The 20,231-nt window shown below is 41.2% G+C and overlaps 1 protein-coding gene across 7 annotated transcripts in view; it reads right to left on the minus strand.

Annotated features, from left to right (window-relative positions):
- brip1 (BRCA1 interacting helicase 1) overlaps positions 1 to 19,154 on the minus strand; it is an 84,559-nt gene extending 65,405 nt beyond the window's left edge. For 5 of the 7 annotated variants that reach the window (XR_011077971.1, XM_068585705.1, XM_068585702.1 and 2 more), the window contains exons 1-13: positions 18,713 to 19,154; positions 18,294 to 18,405; positions 17,614 to 17,841; positions 16,402 to 16,559; positions 15,440 to 15,553; positions 8,348 to 8,620; positions 6,620 to 6,841; positions 6,240 to 6,439; positions 6,019 to 6,151; positions 5,361 to 5,515; positions 5,095 to 5,272; positions 4,755 to 4,895; positions 3,056 to 3,217 (exon numbers count right to left, since the gene is read on the minus strand). Coding sequence is in view for 6 of the 7 variants with exons in the window: in XM_068585705.1 (XP_068441806.1) it covers positions 3,056 to 3,217; positions 4,755 to 4,895; positions 5,095 to 5,272; positions 5,361 to 5,515; positions 6,019 to 6,151; positions 6,240 to 6,439; positions 6,620 to 6,841; positions 8,348 to 8,620; positions 15,440 to 15,553; positions 16,402 to 16,559; positions 17,614 to 17,841; positions 18,294 to 18,405; positions 18,713 to 18,805 (2,169 nt within the window). In the remaining variant the exon portion in view is untranslated. The remainder of the gene's footprint in view (positions 1 to 3,055; positions 3,218 to 4,754; positions 4,896 to 5,094; positions 5,273 to 5,360; positions 5,516 to 6,018; positions 6,152 to 6,239; positions 6,440 to 6,619; positions 6,842 to 8,347; positions 8,621 to 15,439; positions 15,554 to 16,401; positions 16,560 to 17,613; positions 17,842 to 18,293; positions 18,406 to 18,712) is intronic. The other 2 variants (XM_068585703.1, XM_068585704.1) reach the window with 2 other exon arrangements.
- Positions 19,155 to 20,231: the final 1,077 nt, after the last annotated feature.

The following is a 20,231-nucleotide window of genomic DNA, read 5'->3' on the forward strand; positions in this document are numbered from 1 at the left end:
TCCTCCACTGTAGTGCCGCGACCGGATCAAGGTCGGTTTGGAAAGGTTCGGGCCGAAGGTGGCCCGCCAGCTTCGGTCACCTGCTTTAGAGCCCTCGTGCCCGGACTTCTCCGCTGCCTGAGGCCACGGAATATGTGCTTTTGACTTCTCTCCCCGCTGGGGAGGGTGTGACATTTTGTCGGTGTGACATTTTTTTTTTGCCGCGATCTCAGCTGGCTTGATGGCCAACACCACGGATCGCCACTGAGATATCCATCCATCCATCCATCCATACTTATTCACGCTCACATCCACACTTACGGGCAATATTAGAGTTATCAATAAACCAAAGCTGCATGTCTTTGGACCAGTGGTTCTCAACTGGTGGGTCTTGTTTTTTTAAAAACGGACCCGTTTTTAATGGGTCGCAGGCCTTTGCTTGGGGGGGAAAAAAATCAATTTTTTTTTTTCAATCCTGTGATTTTACTTTGAAGGCACTTTTATGCAGCACAGTGTCGTTTTTTCACCGGCTCGTCCCTTAAGCGTGTCCCAGGTTGGATTGGGCCAGGGGATACCCAGTGGGCTGGCGAGGTTGGGACCGGCCCACCTCCATCGCCAGCCGGCCGTCCCTCTTGACTCTAAAACCTAAAGTTCAGAAATCACTGACTGAGTTTTATACTACTCCTCGTAATCTGTACCCACACTCGTGGTTTCTACACCCAGCATGAAAAACTACTGATTGCGATCTGTATTCACTCTTAGGGTTTGGATGTTTCTTGCACGTTTGCAGAGGACTTTTGGCAGTTTTAGGACAGTCTGTCTTGATTTTAATCCAGAACACCGGCACTCTGGCAGACTTGTAACGTACAATTAAGTTTCATTTTTGGGGCAACGTTATCACGTAGCCTATTGACATGTGTCAAGAGTAAAAGGCTTAGACGCACAGATGGATGTATCCGGTCAATTTTCAAAATAAAACTGCGCTTGATTTTTTTTTTTCATTCTTTTTGTGCGGCCCGATACCAAGGGGAAGTTGCATCACTTGCTCGCAGACGAAGACGTTTTTGAGAGTGATTCAAGAGCATAGCAGCAACATGTAAATCCTTTAATGGAGAATACTGATGTCATTTCTTATTACCATGTGACTATAATGCACCTGGGCTGCAGAGTTAGTTTAGGTTCTGTTACTTACCTTATTGTTTTGTTATGCACCTTCAACACCCGTACACACACACACACACACACACACACACACACAATCACACACCCAGCATGTATCACTACTGTCTCCATAATATCTCAGGTTCAAACTGCATCATCTTTTTATTAAATACATTGGAAATGTTGAGAATGTTCATCAATTTGGGTCGCAGCTTGTCATTAGGGGTGATGGTGGGTCCCGGAGCCAGACCAATTGAGAACCACTGCTTTCAACCATGGGAGGAAGCCAAGGAACCTGGAGAGAACCTACGCCGTCACAGAGAGAACATGCAAACTTCGCACAGGAAGCGCGTGGGCCGGGAATAGAACCTGGCTCTTGCTGTGAGGCAACCAGCCACTACAGCACCTTGTAGCCCCTTTACAAATACTGGAAGACATGACTTCTCGAATCTATTTAAATGAAAAGGGGCTCGCTCTTAGCTCAATCTCAAAATACATTCTTCTGCTACCCCCGCGGCAGTACATTTGATTCTTTACTGAGTGTAATACTGTGACTGAGGATGTGAACCTCACAGCCCCGCATTCAAATACAGTTTAAAGAATTATAGTATATGTGTGGTCATTAAGACTTTAAAAGCAAACATATTATGTTTCCCATGATTATTGACCAAAATTGCTTATTGACGAAAGTCACGCGTAACATATGCAATGTGGACCAACACAATGATGTATTAAATCCACTTGTCCCTAAGTAAGCTAATGTGACAACTGAGCTGCAGTGTACATTAATTATTCATGTCCAAAAACGCATAACAAAACAAAAGGGGGACAAAGTGTCTATGAGTGCCCTCTAAGAAGCGCCCTCATTAACTGAAAGAGGATACAGTTCCATGACGATGGCGGCTTTTAACAAGACCTTGACAAATACCTATATTGACTAGTTGTGATCTATTTTAACATATGACACCACCAAGAGGAGCTTCTTAGCAGTAGGATCTATTGGAATCCTGTTCAGGCTTTGAAAACTGTTTCTTGTTTTGCAAAGCAAGTTAAAAAAAATACCTTCAAACAACTAAAACTCTCCAAAGTGTGGTCTCTAGCGCCTTCCAGTGGCAGAATGTGGAAACCGATGATCCAACCGCGAACTATCCACCATCACCTCAATGTAACAATATAATTGTGAGTAAATTTAGATTTAGAACTTCTCCATCAAGAGCACAAGTAGATCTGATTATAATTACATGTGTGGATTGTGTTAAGTTCCTCTGCAGAACAGAAGATACTTCCTTCATCCTGTTGTGGAAATTGTCAAAATATTTAGGCCTTATTCCTCCACATATTAAAAACATAATTCAAAGTGTTAGGCAGGCTTACTGTTGTATGTCACCACACACAGCATACGTAAAGGACCAGGTGCAAAAGCACTTACGGCAAAGCTTCCAGTCTGCGGGACTGTAAGGCAGTGTTTGAATTACCGGTACTTTAAAGTCTCCCTCTTAGTTTTTGAGCCTAAATAAACTTTGAATTGCACATTTCAAGCAAAGACTACAAGGTGCTTACCAGAAAGGAAGAAACAATGAAAACATTTTATACAAATATTCTATGAAAATTCATTTTGTAGGACGGTCTGTACTGTTAATTGCCGACTCAAGACCTGTGGTGATTCATAAATCTTGTTCACAAAGGTTGTGATCTAATAAAAATTTGAGTCAAAAAAATAATTTGTTACTTTTTAAACGCCACAAATAGCTAATCAACCTAATTCTGAAAAGTGCCAGAAAGGTTAGTAGTGAGATGTTTTAGCAGTATCCATTACAGCCTATGTGACCTCTTAACACATATCAAACGAATTCCTTCAGACCAGTCATTTCACAACATGTTTCCTGTTTTAGTAGAGAATGTCTGTGGTATTTACCTTGTAAGAAGGCAAAAAGCAGAGCACACCCTTGGCCACGACCTGGCAGACATGGAGCAGCAGCGCACCCACTTCGTCCTGGAAGATAAACGTTTCTGTATTTTGGAAGGTGGCACAGAGTTTTCTGCCGTGGGGTCCTGAACCAACGGTGCCCACCCAAACCTGAGGAGAGGGCATTAGAAATGCTAAGGTCAAATCCCAATGTACTTCACATTATAAATATGTCTGGGATTATCATGTTGGCCAAAAGACAAATAATCCCTGCTATGATCAGCTTTTTTTTTTACATTCTCATGTGCAACGCAAAACTAGTGGTGACACGGAGTCGTAAGTCCAAGTTCAACATTATTAATTGAATGGTTGGACTGTGACATCTGCTGGACAAAAGTGGCATGGATGTGGAGACAGGGTCAATGTTTGCAACTGGGTGATGCACCTTAACAAAACCTAAACTCCACTGATGATATCATAATTCATCTCTTTCTGACACGTAGCTTTAAGAAAGCTTAGGGATTTCAATGAGTCCAGAGAGGGGAAGGTTTTAAGTTCATAGTCATGATTCATAGTCAGAGTCATAATATCAAATTAGACATCGAGCAGCTAAATATCCCTTCATACAGCATATGCTTTGTCAAAGAAGCCATTGTTCCCAGAGGCTGAGTGCCTTGGTAAGCCTAAGGGGAGTAGGTTTTTAAGACACAGGTTGGATCAGCATGACAAAAAGGGAGAAAATATAACCTTTAGGGATTTGTTGTCAGTGAAGCGGGCTGGACCAGAAAAATCACAGCATAATAACGCATAATTAACGACAATGTTTCTCTATGTTTAAATCATTGGTGAAGGTTTTTAGATGATGAACTCTATTTTAAAGGTCTTTCAACAATTACCTAGAAACATAAAGAACAAAAATTCAGACATCAGCCCTCTGTTTATCTGCCTGGGCTCTCCTCTGCAGATTCCCTCGCTTTGTGACACGTTTGTGACGCCACTTTCATGACGAGATCCATGTTTAACGAGTTCTAACACAATAATATCAGTGCTCACATCAATTGCGACTGTGGATCAATGGTTTGCATGTATGTCTTATAAGCAGAGGATCAGAGGTTTGAATCCCAGCTCTGCCAATTTTGTTCTTTTATTTATTTATATATATATATATATATATATATATATATATATATATATATATATATATATATATATATATATATATATATATATAAAATTGTATTTTTTTGATTGAACACCCTGGCGGGCCGTATGTTTGACACCCCTGATCTAGAGTTAGGAAGACAAACATAATTGATACTCTAATTTCCTTTTTTTTTATATTGCTGAGAAAACATCTCCTTCAAACAACATTTATTGAAGTTTCTCAGTAAATTTAAAGAAAATCATGATAATGTCTTAGTTTACCTTTGCTTAATAATCATTTTTTACTGAATGAAGCTTGAACACACATTAACGTGACTCAATGGAACCTCCCTATGCTAGCTCTTAGCTTTGGTGCTGCCAGTGTGTCGTATTATCAGGGATCGTTGACTAGAAAGGATTAATGTAAATGTACAGGTCACCCACTTTTCCCTTAATACCGAGAGCAGTAAAACTTTATCAACACACTATAATGGTTAAAGTCTGTATTTAATCTGCTGTTCATATGTTCCTAAATGCGGGGCGCACCACAAATGAGCCTACTGACCTGGGACTTGTTGATAACATGGTTGGCCTCCAGCTGGATGGTGAATTTCACCCCAAGTTCAGAGGAGAAGGAGCCCATGGGTGACAGGGTTCCTGATGTCAGCACAATGCTGTGCACTGACTTACTGAAGTCAGAGAAAGCCTAAGAGATACAGACACAATGAACCTCCATGAACTGTTTCACCTGTAATATGACCTAAACATTTCCTTTGATAATATTTTTGTGACATATTTTACCAGCACTTGCCATGTAACCTTCATTTCAGACTCATTAAGTCATGCATTTATGTTTATAGACTCCAGTAATCGATCAGTTTGGCCTACACGGCATGATGTCTCACCACAGCGGGGTTGAGGCACCAGAAGCTAAGTGTGACGACTTCTGTCCTGACCCGGGCGCTCTGGCGCTGCCTGCTATGTGGCCGAACAAAAAATCCTCGGGCATCAGGCGTATCAGCCGGGACTCGGTTTGTCCAAGCGTAGCTCTTCTGTAGGGCTACCCGGTAGTCTTCAGCCACCCTACAGACACACAGAGACATGAGAGTTCATCTGAGGCGCTGGCATGACAGGATTTTGCTTGAGTGAATTGCTCTGGTTTGTCTCTGACCTGCAGTTGTCGTCGGCGTACATGAAGCCAAGCACCATGAAGAGATTTTTGAGGACCATGGAGGTCGCCGAGCTGATGATTGGGAACATAACCACAATCTCTTCACCATTGATAATGGACCGCTTCTCTTTCTCCAACACTGCTGCCAGGTTATTCTGTCACAGGGGAGGGCGTTTGAGGAAAAAAAAACAGTCGTGTTGATTATTACAGGACATCTAAAACCAAATAAGAACATGCAAGTCGTCATTTTGGTGTCAAACTTACGTCACAGCAAAAATGCCTTCAGTGGAGTGATAAACGTGGTAATAGACACTTCCAAACACTGAGCATGGTCAAGATTTTTTGTGGTTTTTCTCCTTAACATTGGGAAGTGTCAGGACTATAAACGACTGTCCCACATTAAAATAAACCAACAGATTTGGCACTAAATGTGACATACACACAAAGTATCACGATGACATTTTGGCCTGGGAATAAGCAAACTAATAAGGACAGAGTATTAGAAACATCTGATGTAGGTAATTTAACTACTGCTCCTGTCAATCTTATACAGACGCAAACTATAATTATTTATCGATATTTTCAAGCATTACTGTGGCCAGCAAACACAATTGCTGTCCCATTACACACCTACAAGTGAAGCAGATATGTGGTGTACCTTTAGATTGCTGAAGATGGCAGCAGTGATGCCCATGTTGTGAAAGATGCCCAGCACATCCTTTCCACTCCAGACCTTACAGGTGCTTTCGAATCCTCGTTCAGACATCAGGCTTTCGCTATCCTGGATCCAGCTACACCATGGACAAATATACATTCTCGTAAATATCCACTCAAACTAGAAGTGCCACAGATAAGCAATTCCTTTACTGAATCACTAACTTGATCAGGCCGTAGCAGAAGTCCCTGAGTGGCTCGTGTTCGGAGCGTCTTAAGTTGTTCTTGACCATGCCGTCAAGCTCAATCGTGGAATCCATCAGACTCTGGTGGTCCAAAGTGTAGCTGGCACTCTCCCTTGCACAGTCCTCAATGTTGTGGGCTTCGTCCAGCACCACAATCTGGCCTGTCAGGTCGATCTCCATCTGTTGAAAATGTAGATTGAAAGCAGGAGAGGAAAAAGAGGGCAGAGGAAGAAGAGGGCAGAGGAAGAAGAGGGGAGAGGAAGAGGTTAATCCCTGAACTCTCCACATGGTCTGGTTCTTTGTTAAGAACTAATCTTACAGATTGTTCTATAATTCCTGCACCATCTCTTCCCTACTCACACTCTCTCTGATCATTGGGTCCAGCAGGTAGTTATATGGACAAAAGATGATTAAGGCGTCCTTCTTGAGTTCACGGGCAGCAAAGTAGGAGCATGCCCTGATCCGCTTGCCCAGTGTAACAAGGTCCTCAATGTCCCAGGCATCATGGAGTCCGTGGACCCGCTGTAGACTGCACTGGTCCCCAATCCTTTTGACGTTGTGGTAGTAGCTGCATGACCTCCCCTGTAACATACACTTTTTTCATTCAAAGTCGGCAGCATTTAACGGATCATGTAAGATTTGACTTGTCGAAATTGGCACATATTGGATGACCACCCAACCGAACGACACTGATGACGCTTTGCTCATCTCACGTTGGACTTGACATTATGTGTAGATACTTCCTTTGGTTTCTACCTGATGGGCTTCAACAGACCGCTTTATTTTCTTATCTCTAGTGTCACATTTAACCAGAGGGTGACATACAGTACTTCAGAGGCTTCCAGTTATTGTAGTGGCTGACATGTCCTGACTCATACAGTGAATGCAGATAAAGTGTAAAGAAGCAGCATCGCATGTACCCAGCCCCAATTACACTGTCAACAGAGGTGTCTGCTTCAGATGTCCCACCCTGTTCTTTATGATTTTACAGCTTGAGGTGACACGGTCAAACACAAAGTCTGTACACCGGTATACTCAGTAACCTCGGGACACAATATTAATCTCTGGATGAAATGGTCTACCTCTCACAATCATATGCTAAGCTTTTACACTTTGCTGAAACTGAACACGGTCAGCTAAGTGAAAGGGGAGTTGGGGAGATTCATAGACATGCAGCCACAATTGGGTCAGGACAGGTTACAGTGAGGTTTACACAGGTAGGAGGTGTTTTGACTGAAGACGATGTGAAGAAATCACTGAGCGTCCACACAGCATGGCCACCTGACACTGACTACCCCGAGGAGATGAAGAGCGAGCATCAGTAACACCACTGAGCGGTAATGACTGAGCCAGCTATTTAATATGAGGCATGGGAGGCAAACACCTCCACTGACAGCGTAATTGTCCTTGTTGCAGGAGGAGCCTCTGCTTTGGGACAGGACAGGAGTTTAAGCGTCTCATGTCATTTTAGTGTGTCAAAAAGAACCAGCTGGACCAATTGTGGATATTGTAGTCGCATAATTGCTACTGAGGCTACATTGTTGAAGGACTTTTGTCTGGTAGTGATAGTTACCTGTGGGTTTGTGTTACAGGGTGAAAAGGTCTGTTCTCAGTACATGGTGGTTTGAAGTTAGATGAGTATTATGTGCGAGGGAGAGAAATCAATTGGGCTTTTAAGGTTATAATAATATGTTAGGTCTGTTTTACGATGTCTTTCGCCAGCTTTTGTAACCAGCAAATAAAAGTTTGATTCCGTGGAGAAAGTGTGTCATGTGGCATTGGATTTCACAGCTAGAAGAGGGTCAAAGGAGTCCAATTCAGGTCCAGAACCATTCTTTTGGAGACAAGAGGGAGCAAACAAATAGGAAAGGTTGATCTGGCCTAAGTAATGAACTATAGCAGACATGAATTACTAAATTAGTGCCCAAAAAATAAAGGTTATGTCATCTTCATGAGGTGTTCATGTTCTGTAGGAGGGATGAAACATTCTCCTGCTTACAGGGAGTGACTATTGGATATCAAAAGGGCAGGTTTCAGGTCGGGCATGACTTTAAAGCCTAAAGTGTGTACGTAAGTGTTCATCCTCACATCTTTGTTATCCAGCAGATCCTTGCAGCGTTCATTGCGGTTGGGGTGAGGCGCCACCCCTCCGTTGACACATGTGTGACCTCTACTGGATAAGATGGTCATGGGCACTCCAGAGAAAACAGTGCGCCTCAGCTCGTGGGTGATCTGAGTTATCTGTTTATGTGTGCGAGTGCCAAAGTAGATCTTGGGAATCTTCTTTTTTCCACCACCGTCTTTGTCCTTGATGCCGTCTTTAGCTGAAGCACACCGACACAGGGAGCAGGGCTCAGGGGACTGGAAAGAGAAAAAGACACAAATACTGAGCAGCTGCTCGCTACTATATTATAATATAAAAAAATACTAGAAACTGTCCTTTACAGCGCTGACTCTAAATCCACGCCTCCCAAATACATTGCCAAATAATTAAAAGATAATTGGTAATTTGCATAAAAACACAACTTAAATGATTAACAAATAAATGAGTGTACGTTTATTTAAAATTTGCTTTGCAACAATGTTTTTTCTAAATTAGCACCGTTTCCAGTTCGCCTGGTCTTTTTGATCCACAACAGCGTATGGAGGTGACACACAGCTCGTGTACCCGAGACCGACCACTTTCCACTGCTCTTGATGCTTGTGGCATTAAATATATTAGGTCTGCATCCGATACCGACCGCCAGGCCCAACGATTCAACACTATCGCGCCAACAAAACATACATGCACATGCTGCATTGTTTAATAATGAGACGGTTGGCTCGTCGTCCATTTCTAAGGCCTAACCAGCAGTGGTACTTATTTATTTATAAAGCTACTGTTATTAAATTAACGTCATAAATCTAATCTTTTTATGTAAACGCTGGATTCCAATCCAATACATTTGACTATATGGTTTAAATAAAAATAGATTATTATGATGATAAAGCGGGGAACATTAGCCGTCTCATTTTAACAATAATGACGCCGTAAGACCCAATAATGTATTTTTGCTCCTCCATTGTAGAGAATGTGAAAATGCTTGGACTGAAGATGTTAAAGCCACATTTGCTGTAATCTGTAAGGCTGGACACAAACAATTAACAATTTAAATATTCATTGGTGACATACATATACAGAGGATTTCATTTCTTATGGCTGTGCTCCTCCATGGCAGAGGAGTACCGCCATTGCGAGGAGCCACGCCATGAGAGGCGCACCGCCTTGAGACGAGCCCCGCCATGGAGACGAGCCCCGCCATGGAGACGAGCCCCACCGGGGCCCTCTTTGCTGCTGCTTACATTGGAGCGGAACCCATGGTTGGATGTAAAGATCAATTTATCACTGGATCTCATGTACACAAGCCTCTAACGTTATCATATGAGGTATTAAACACATAACATGTTCTTTGTATTCTGAATGCTGTACTACATTTAGCTGTTCAGTGTATTATGACACACAAAGCTTATCCAGGACTCGTCACTATTATCCACTGCCTAAATAGGTTCTCGGCCTGCCTTGTATCCTCTTGTGATCAACACATAGAGAAGCATAAATAATCTGCATCATACATAAAGTGTCCTGTCACTCTCCGCCAGATGACCTTTGGAGTCTGAAAGATAATAGGCCACCATTGTGGCGATGAAGAAAATCTAGCTGCTTCAAAATTGGCCGCCCGGTGACGTGGCAGATACCACCCCCCGTCCCCCTCCTCCCGCCCCCCCATTACAGCTGAAGTGTAACCGGCAACGCTTATGAAACCGATCCTGTTTATGTGTTGAGCTCTTTTAAGTGGTGTACTCTTTGGTGGCTTTCTCTCTCTCACTCACACACACACACACACACACACACACACACACACACACACACACACACACACACACACACACACACACACACACACACACACACGAGAACTTTAAGATTCTTTAGTCTAAAATATATCAAAAGTCATTTCTAAGCTGTACGATACTAATATATAAAAGGTGATTTGCAGGCAGTGTAGCCGGGCGTTATGACTCGCCTCTTGTGGTACACTACATTTCAGAATGTACCATCTTCTAAAGTCCACTTGTTACCTCAGTGGATGATGTTCAGCAGAAGCAAGTCTCACATTAAACTGTACACAGTTACATACTGTGTGGTCTTATGGTTCCTAAATGTAGATGGGTGTTGCTCATACAGTTAGATACCATGAAAGAGTAAGGATGTGCATGATGAGAATACAGTACATACTAGGGGGGAGCTTAACCAAGAGCACACCTGCACTAAGTGTAAAAAAAAAGGCACGTCTTTCTAATCTACAGATATTGGTAGTTGCATGGCCATTGTTGTTTTTTTGTTTGTTATTTTAAACAGTAATTTGATAGATTTTTTTTTTGATTTCCACTCAAATGTGAATGTTCTCAAATATAATTACAATGTCCTAATTATCAGAGATCTTATCAGAGATCTTTTTATGGATGGAAAATAATTACAGATCCAATGGAGATTTCAATTTTGATGAGGTGTCATAATTACATTTAAAGTTACTGTTTTCTAAAGTTTTTAAGCAACATTTAACTGGTTATAAAAACAATTTAATAACCCCCACCCCCCAAACCCCTGAGGCTGTAAACCTAGGGGAAACACTGTGCCAATATGCAATTTACAGTATTTTATTTGCCAAATTATCCAGCAATCCTTCCTCATAAATAAACTCAATTGATGTTCCAGAAGTGTAACTAAAGTCCATTCACTATTGTCTTTTGATTGAAATATTAATGTTTGGTGACCTCCTGAAATGAATCCCCACAAGGCAGTTTTACTATCAGATGAGCCTGAAGTAAAACATCTAATGGTGTCAGACCAATGGGTCAACATTAATATGCACACCTTGTCAACAATGCATGACAATATCTTTAGATGGTTTTCTTCAGAGATTACCAAATCTTTTGTATTATTTTGCAAGCTTGACAAACAGGTTCATCCCTAAAACCTCAACAAATTACCAGAACAACTCCACGTGAGAATGAATGGTATGTGTTGTCAGGCATCGCTGCTTATCATAGAGATCAGAAGGCTGCACTTCTGATGACAGACGAGTGGCTTGAGTTACCGGGCGGCTCAGATTTTCCAAGCATGTTTGCCCATCAAATATTACAATGTGCGATGGAGTGTAGGCCAAGGAGAGCCCTTAGAGAGTCGACTCTCAGAGTTAAGAGGGATAACGAGCCCTGAGCCCATGTGAAAAATAAACAGAGGTGCTGCAGGGCCCCAACACCAGTTCAGGTTACCTTTCTCCTCAAGAACAGTTGCGCTCCACAGCTTGGGCCCTGAGCCCGATCACCTTACCTGCTGCTGCCACATTAAATAGAGCCATCCAAATATCCTGCCCCAAGATGGCTAATAATTACTTATTCATTGGCAGGTGGGGGGAGGATGGGTTGGTTGGGGCAGTGTAGAAGGGCTTGCTGATGAATAGAGGCCCTTGTCAAAAGCTGCAGCAGGAAACAGCTGACACAAGAGTATCCTTTTACGCGCCTGCCTTCTGAGATGCCAGGACAACAAGGTATCAAGCCTGGCCCCACAGTCCAGAGCAGACACCCCCTCGAAAGGAATGCAGATAACTGGCGAAAGGGGCAATAGAGACGCCAGCTCTGCGAGCAGCAAGAACATAACAGCTCCATTGGCGTTGCTGCTTGAGTGCCGCTAGCAATGAGAATACTAGCTTTGTCTGTCAAACAATAGGTCATGAGAGCAAACTGTTAATCTCATTAAGATTGCATTTACAGGTGCACTGTTTTGGACAGGTGTACTATGATCCTTTAGGTGCACTAGGTTTTCTCAGGTATACTACATTTCTTTAGCACAGATAAACGTAGTTCCCTTGGTATACCTACACTTCCAGGTGTAAGTGTATGCAACAGCTAAAGCTTTCTGGAATTGACAGGAACAGAGGTCAGTGGTGTTACTGAACACCTCAGAATATTCACAGGTAGGCTTCTGTTGCTCTACTCCCTGCCAACACCTGAGAGATGGAAATCTCACACTCCGGGGGGCCAGTCAGAGGGCAGTGAGGGGCCGCAGGCAGTGGATCACTTAGGTATCACTGGCGCCTCTCACTGGACGCCAATTTGCTCCTCATTCCACAGCTTTCGAGGGCTTGGAATTCACTCCAATAAGCGTAGGCTTCAATAGCCGATACTTCGGAAGACATGACACCGAACACCCCCTCCTTCCAACATGACCACACTGTGCAGGTAGGGGGCCCTGGCAAATATCTGCCCTCCAAAGCACCTGTTTATCCCTTGGGCGCAGTAACCAGCGGGTGAACCCCATTCAATATTTATCCCCGTGGCTTTCACAGATCAGCGGTCCAGGCGAGGCAAACCCTCTTAATTAAAACTGGAGCTTGCTTCAAAGGGCCCCATTCAGGCCGTCAGTCAGCGCTCGCGGGACAAAAGAGCCAGGGTCATGTAGCTGCAGGGAAACTAGAGACGGACGCGCTTTTTCGACTTCACTTTCCCTCCTCCTCTTTTTCCACCTCCGACCGTCCACGGCTCCAAATCCAAGCCACACACCTGTGGCACGTTAAGACCCAGTTGCGAGGGTTCAACCATTCCGGTGAGCTGCTCCTAGTAGATAGCTTTAGAAAAAACAGGTGTTACTTGATGCACCTAGTTTGGTTGTGTCGGACTGTGGAAATGCAGCTTCACAATACTCTGTTGTCACTTCATTATCTCTACTTAACTAAAATCAATGTAGTCTAACAAAAAGTCATAGAATAAACCTTGAGGATCCATAGAAAATAAATCAGTGTCTCATTCGATGGTTAAGGGTAGACATGCAAAACATTACCAGTTTATTGCTACACACGCTAGTAAACTGACTGTCTTGGTGTTTTGACTGAAGGTCGGATGGAGCAAGAAATGTCATAAAATAACATAATCCTTTATCAGTCCCGCGGTGGGGAAATCGCAGATTATGATTCCTAGGAAATTCCAATGATATAGACTCAATATACTCTAACTGTAACTATCGCAACTAAATGCCTGAGCCCAACTTGAACCTAAAACAAATACGAACCTGTCTAAAATCTAGTCTAAAATTTCAACCAGGCCTTTGAAGAAGAGAAGACCTGCCCAGGTGTCCTCATTCTGAAGGTCTGAAAATCAAACACACATCATTTGTAACAATCTTGCATTTATACTGTATAATTTGTGTTACGTTAAGTTAAACATATCCGTTTGTGAAAACATGAATAATCTGCAATGTTCAAAATTGTTCCTTTATGAGGCCATACATGTTTGAAACTTCAACACCAGTCTTTGTCAATTTGGTGGAGTATACCGCCACCCAGTGGTGTTAGTGAATGTTAACACCAAACCCATCGCTGACAGTAAAACCATAATATAAGTGGTCCAAAACTAGCTTACGACACACCACTCTACCAGCAACGTGAGAGGATGAACCAATCTGTATTTCTCTGGATCATTTATGACACTGACAGGGAGCAACAGACTGTTCCGCCCGAGGGTATTAATAAAGTAGTTATTCTTATTCTTTCACAACAGACATGTTAACATCTTCTAAAAGGACCAGCACACACGCCACTTATGATAACAAGGATGGCTTTGTTCTATTTGAATGTCTTGTTAAACTGTACCAGCAAGCCAGCACACACATTGGACCTTTTTCACAGTAGATCTACTGACATTACAAAAAAGCACAGGTGTAGGTACTGACTTTAATGCTGACTGCATTCCACTGAGGTGTCCGGTTTACCGAGCCTGACTGTTGTGCATGCTGCTTCACAGGAAGGGCTTCGCGAAGACATTTAAAGCAGCGGTCCCCAACCCCCAGGCCGTCGGTTGGTACTGGGCCGCACAGAAAGAATGAATGAATTTTTCGGGAAAAGTTGGGAAAATGTTTTATTTTGACAAGGGACCGGATACATTAATCTGTGCGTCTAAGCCTCTTGACATACATTAGACCAGAAACAAAACTTAAAAGTCTGCGGTATTCTGGTTTAACGTCAAGTCAAAATATCCTGAGATCGCCAAAAAAAGCCGGTCCATGGCGCAAAAAAGGTTGGGGACTGCTGATTTAAAGAACCGAATCATCGTAAACAAAACGAGGTACACCTGTGAATACCTTGGAAGGTCTGTCAATATCAATATATAGATAACATGTTTAGTTAGTAATTCATATTTGTAAAATACATCACTTTCACAGTGTGGATCAGCACAGGTGGACCATGCCCACTTATTTTAGTACTGCCGATGCATTCAACTGCTTTGGTAGTGAATGGGACATTTAATGGAAGCTTTGGCTTTGTTATTGATGTTTTCATTTCTCTCTTAGTATTTGGAGCCTAAACTGGAAAAGGGATATTGACTGCCACTTTTATGGCTGCATGTCAAAAACTGTTACCAAATCCTGCCTTCCACTATGGATCTTTTTCTAAGTACTGGCGCAACTTTTTGTGTTTCATGGAAAAGATGACATACAGCCTCCGAAATAAGATGGATAAGATAGACTAGATCCATTTTGCTCATAGGAAACTAACTCCTTTTCGTCTATATATTTTAGGTAACAATCATTAGATGCCTGTGTAATGAATTATACTTGTTTCATTGACCCCAACTACTGCACTACAACTAACTGATACTGCCTAAGTACAACATAATGCATGTATATATATATATATGTATATGTATATATATGTATATATATATATATATATATATATATATATATATATATATATATATATATATACATACATACATACATACATACATACATACATACATACATACATACATACATACATACATATATATATATATATATATACATACATACATACATATATATATATATATATATATATATATACATATATATATATATACATACATACATACATATATACAGATAGATAGATAGATAGATAGATAGATAGATAGATAGATAGATAGATAGATAGATAGATAGATAGATATAACTTCACAAGTAAATTTGTGAATTAAGTTGTTAAAACACACACACACACACACACACACACACACACACAGACAATAACTAGCTTTGTAAAGTACAAAAAAAAACATTGCCCCTTGTATCACTAAAGCAACAGTATTGGTGTAACTCACGCAGCACGATGAGGACAGACCCGCTGCTTGGGCGCTTGGCTCAATGGTCGAGCTCATTTCTTGCTCATCATCAATAAAAATGACTCCCTGGTCCAGACGCTGCCTTTTGCGCTGCTGGGAAACAAGCACAGAGACTTTACATCACATCACATCACTTAACCAATAGTAGACAGTTTTGACTACTTCACAATACAGATTTCTTATTCTCAATACATACTATTTTGAAGAATGATTAATGAGGGGAGGGGGGGATAATTATGTGTAATGTAGTTTTTAGAGAGAAACTAGAAGGTAGTCGTCCCTGACGTCAGCAGCAGCTTCAGCTCCAGTCTCCTTTAAGTGACAAGCCACTCCTCTGAGTTTTGCTTAGTTTTTAACTGTTCAACTAATAGCACGGTCGAACAGCACATTATTAACATCCCTACTAAAAAAACCATGCTCTGTTTGTATCAGGAAAACACAATGTTGGATTGTCACCAACAAAGTTATTGTTAGATTGGTAATTCTTTTAAAATGGTAATTTTTTTGTGGCAGTAATCAAGTAATAGCATAGCACTTAGGTTAGTTTTCTTTTACTGTTTTCACTAACTTTGAGATGGGTGAAATTATTTTTAGGAAGCCTTGTATATCAGCTGCTATAATAAGTCAAAACAACAATAAAAAAAGATCTGTGTTAGCTCATCAACCATCTGTATCAGCGGCAACATAACAACAACAAATCTAATCTAAAAATTAGATTTGCTGGAAGCTTGTCAGGGTTTCTGACTCACAACCATGATAGAATGCATGATAGGCAACGCACTCTTGACCCTAGTGTACTTACCAAATCTACTACTTACAAAACAACAATCATCAAACCACTGCAGATATTGATATTCCTTTGTTTTAAGTCAATAGGCAAAAAATAAGATACATCTTCATCCACTAAATTCAGTATGTATGTACAACAGCTTCTACACTACCGGTTGGGCAGCGCGAAAGCGCTTCCTGTCTTCTGGTTTAAAGTCGTCGTCGTCGTCTTGGTCCTTCTCACAGTCGCCGCTGGAGTTGGACAGACACTTCTGTGCCAGACGAGAAGCTACAGACGGTTTCTTGGGCTGCAACTCCTCAGGTAAGGCCACTGAAACTCAAAGTACAATATTAGATTATACAGTCACAGAAATGAGCTAGTCCTCAGTTGAAGCTTATCTACATTTAGCTGTGTGGACGGACAAGAGACCCCTTAGAATAGTGTACAAACAGAACTGTTACATCAAGAACTTTCACTTGTCCGGTATTTAATTTACTAGATCGGTCAAAACACAGACACTCCCATTTCTGTTGGAACAAAAGTTATGAACCCCTGCAATATGGATGCCATTTCCACTAAACTACAGAATTTAAGGAAATCAATGACTGCTTTGAGGCATTTAAGAGGCATAACAGCATTAATTCTGCTTCTGTGCTCTTAATTTTATGGCAAGACTGAAAACCAGAAGAAATATATTCCTTCAGGTACAGGACTAAAATCCACTGCTTAATGGCAAAGACAGCTGATTGAAAGCTCACCCCTATCAAGGCTGCTTGAGATTAAATACAATTATTACAATAGTTTTAACTTGAGCATTTTGTTGTCTCAGTGCCTGTTCTATGTCTTATGACAGTTCAACACATAAAACACACTAATGCAGATGTGACAGGATTATCCAGATGTGCCAATAAATAATGCGTATGTTTCAGTTTGTATTATTTTTTATTATTATTTATTTATTATTTTTCATTTTCATAGCATTTTTCATTTTCATAGCATTAGAGATGGAGTGAGGATAGCGTCGGCCTTTCACACTTACACATCTGTGTGTTCAAAATAAGGATCTTTTTGCATTTCCTCTTTTTTGTCTTTCCCCAACCGCAACTTCTTTGTATCGTTACAGCCCTTTATTGCATGCGGCGTTATAAGGATTTTATTTAAAATAATAAAAGAAAAACATGAAGAAATCTTCACAAATTGATCTATTTAACTAGAAATCTAACATATGAACAAATAAAAAAAATATTATTTCTCTCAATTTGAAATAACCAAGTATTATTGTGTTGTAGGAGGGGTGGGGGGTAAAAATTACATTTAAAAAAAAGAACAGTTATGCATTTTTTAAATGCCACTATGAATAAAACTAAGACTGAATAAGTCTTACTCTGTTCAGGTGCTAGAAGCAGCGGCTGTGTCAACTCTTTGCAGGGCGACTCTGTGAGGTCCACAACAGCAGGTGTGGCTGCTGCTGAACTGTTTGCTGCAGTACTGCTGACTTTTCTGTGGCACACACACTGACACGACGTGGGGACGTCGGACTTCTTATCGTCGCTACAGCTTTTATCCGACTGACTCTTGTCCTCCAAAATGATTTTTTCCTCTTTGAGTTTATCTGTCATCACACATTGAAACACAGATATAACTATCAGTGACATTGGCTGTCAGCCGGTAGACAGTGTAAGCCATATAAACAAAATCTGAAACTATTTGTAAACAATTAGGTAGTAAGAAAAAGACATATTTGCAATGTTGATTTGGTTAACAAACTAAGAAAACACAAATTATATCATAACAGTATATTTTAGCCTCACATCAGTCTAGAAATATTGTAAAACACATCATCTGCTTAAGTTCATGTGTAGTAATTGAATAGTATCCAAAATGGGGAAAAAAACATCCCAACATTAAAACATCCAAGTGACACTCGGTGAGATCTCGTTACAAGTAGGACAGATGTCTGCTTTAATTCATCTGTACGCCGCAGGTTCAACATTTAGTTTGAGGACAAGCCTACTTGCTGATACAATAGTTTTGTTTCTTGGATCTCGGTTAGAGCAGACATACCCCACTGAGCCCGCTGCCAGCCCAGAGCGGAGCACAGCAGAGCTAAGCTCTTTCCACTTCCTGTGGGACTCTCCAGCAAGCAGTGCTCCCCCTTGTTCAGTCCTCGGACGATCTGCAGACAAGGTACAGATCTTGAATATTAATGATTGAAATGATTAAATAATTTTAAGGTATGCACCATACCCTTATAATATAAATAATGGAAGGAAGGATTTTTAGTAAATACTCATTTTCACAACAGCCAATTTCAAATGTCATAGCATAGGTAAACACAGGTGTATTGATCAAATGCTTTATGTGTCCCATAACTATGTAAATTACTTCCTCGCGCTGTAATAAGTCATTATTACTCAGGGGAGACCCAGTATTTCCTTATAACCAGTTTTAAGCAGGTCCTCTCCAGTGGTAGTGTTACTTACTGAATTCATCATAGCCAGCTGGGACGGATACGCCTTGCAGGGGAAGGGGATCTTTACCCCGCCAATGGTGTACTCTACTGGGGGTGTAGCCATGCTCCTGTCCGTGCTCCGACAAGGAAGACGTCTGAGAAACCTGCTGTCAGCTAAACCTGCTGTCAGCTCACGTCACATACATTACGTTACGTGTAACTGTTGTGATGTCTGTGTGTGACGTCACCGACATGAAAGTTAGTAGTCACGTGTTCGCTAGCGTTAACTTTATTACTGAGTGTTTAGCCAGAATTACCTTAATGCTACGTTTCCCCGTGACTCGGACTTACTGCTGTTGTAAGTACGCCATGGTTAAAAGGGCACCCTGACAGCCGGCTGTGAGAAATCAAAGTGGCGACCACCAACTGCAAGAGCTCATTCCGCTCTCCCCATCATCCTTCCCGCGCTGAGAATACCTTCCTGCTTCTTCTTCTTCTTCGTTGGGTATAAACGGCAGACGGCATCCGTTGTGTTGCACTGCTGCCACCTTCTGGAGCTCAACTATTACTGCGCCATCTTCATGCTAAATCCTTTTTTGGGTGTAACCAGTCTCTTTCAAGAAGTCAAGCAAAATGGGTTTGGGAAATGGGTTACGGGAATCCCCTGGCACTTCGTCCCTCACCCACCCCTTTCTCTCCCAGCACTCTTGCTCCACCTGTTCTGTTGGATGATTTCCCCCATGTTTCTTGCAATGCTGATATTGTTCTGATTGCACTTGTGTGTAGTTTGAAAGGTTGGTACAGAATAGTGGCTAACCTTTTGAGAGATGTATTTGCTGCAAATATGAATACTACACACTCATAATCTAATATTAATCTTACCAGTCCTCTATACACAGTTGTAAATACTCTCCGGGCAGCCGCCCATTCACTTTCTACCACACATCTCAATACATTTAATACTTTTTTTTTTACACGTGTCACTTATTTTCTGATCATGTACAGCCCATGTAAATTACTTAATGAAACCACAATCCTAAAAATGTTAAAATGTTCCCTCTCTCCAACTCCGGATATCATAATTTCAGTTTTTTAACTTTACTGAGAACGAACATTGTCTTTGTTCACCAATAACTTAAAGCTCCACTAATATGAACATTCTTTTATTTTGTATTAATGGCCTCTTGCATTTTTCCTTCACAATAAATGTCTTACTTATTATTACTTGAATCACTCTTTTGTCAAAAAAAGAATTCTTCAACAATTACAATGAGCCTACAATGGTGATTGACCTCTTCTGAACCCACTCTGGTATGATGATACATTTATGATGTATGTCATTAATCATATGTTTCATTATTTTGCATACATTGGATGTTAAGACAATAATATAATTCCCTGGAAGTGTTCATTGTTTATCAACATGGTCATTTTTTTATTCTCCCAAACTTTTTTTTAATCCACAGCAACTTTTGTAAATGGTACATTCATTAAATTATTTACATCTTGCTGGAACATTTCCTTATTCTCTGCTATTAAACCTGTGAACA

The sequence above is a fragment of the Clinocottus analis genome, unplaced genomic scaffold (assembly GCF_023055335.1).
Source record: "Clinocottus analis isolate CAN_PGR_092001 unplaced genomic scaffold, fCliAna1.0.p SCAF_2, whole genome shotgun sequence".
In the NCBI taxonomy this organism is placed as follows: Eukaryota; Metazoa; Chordata; class Actinopteri; order Perciformes; family Cottidae; genus Clinocottus; species Clinocottus analis.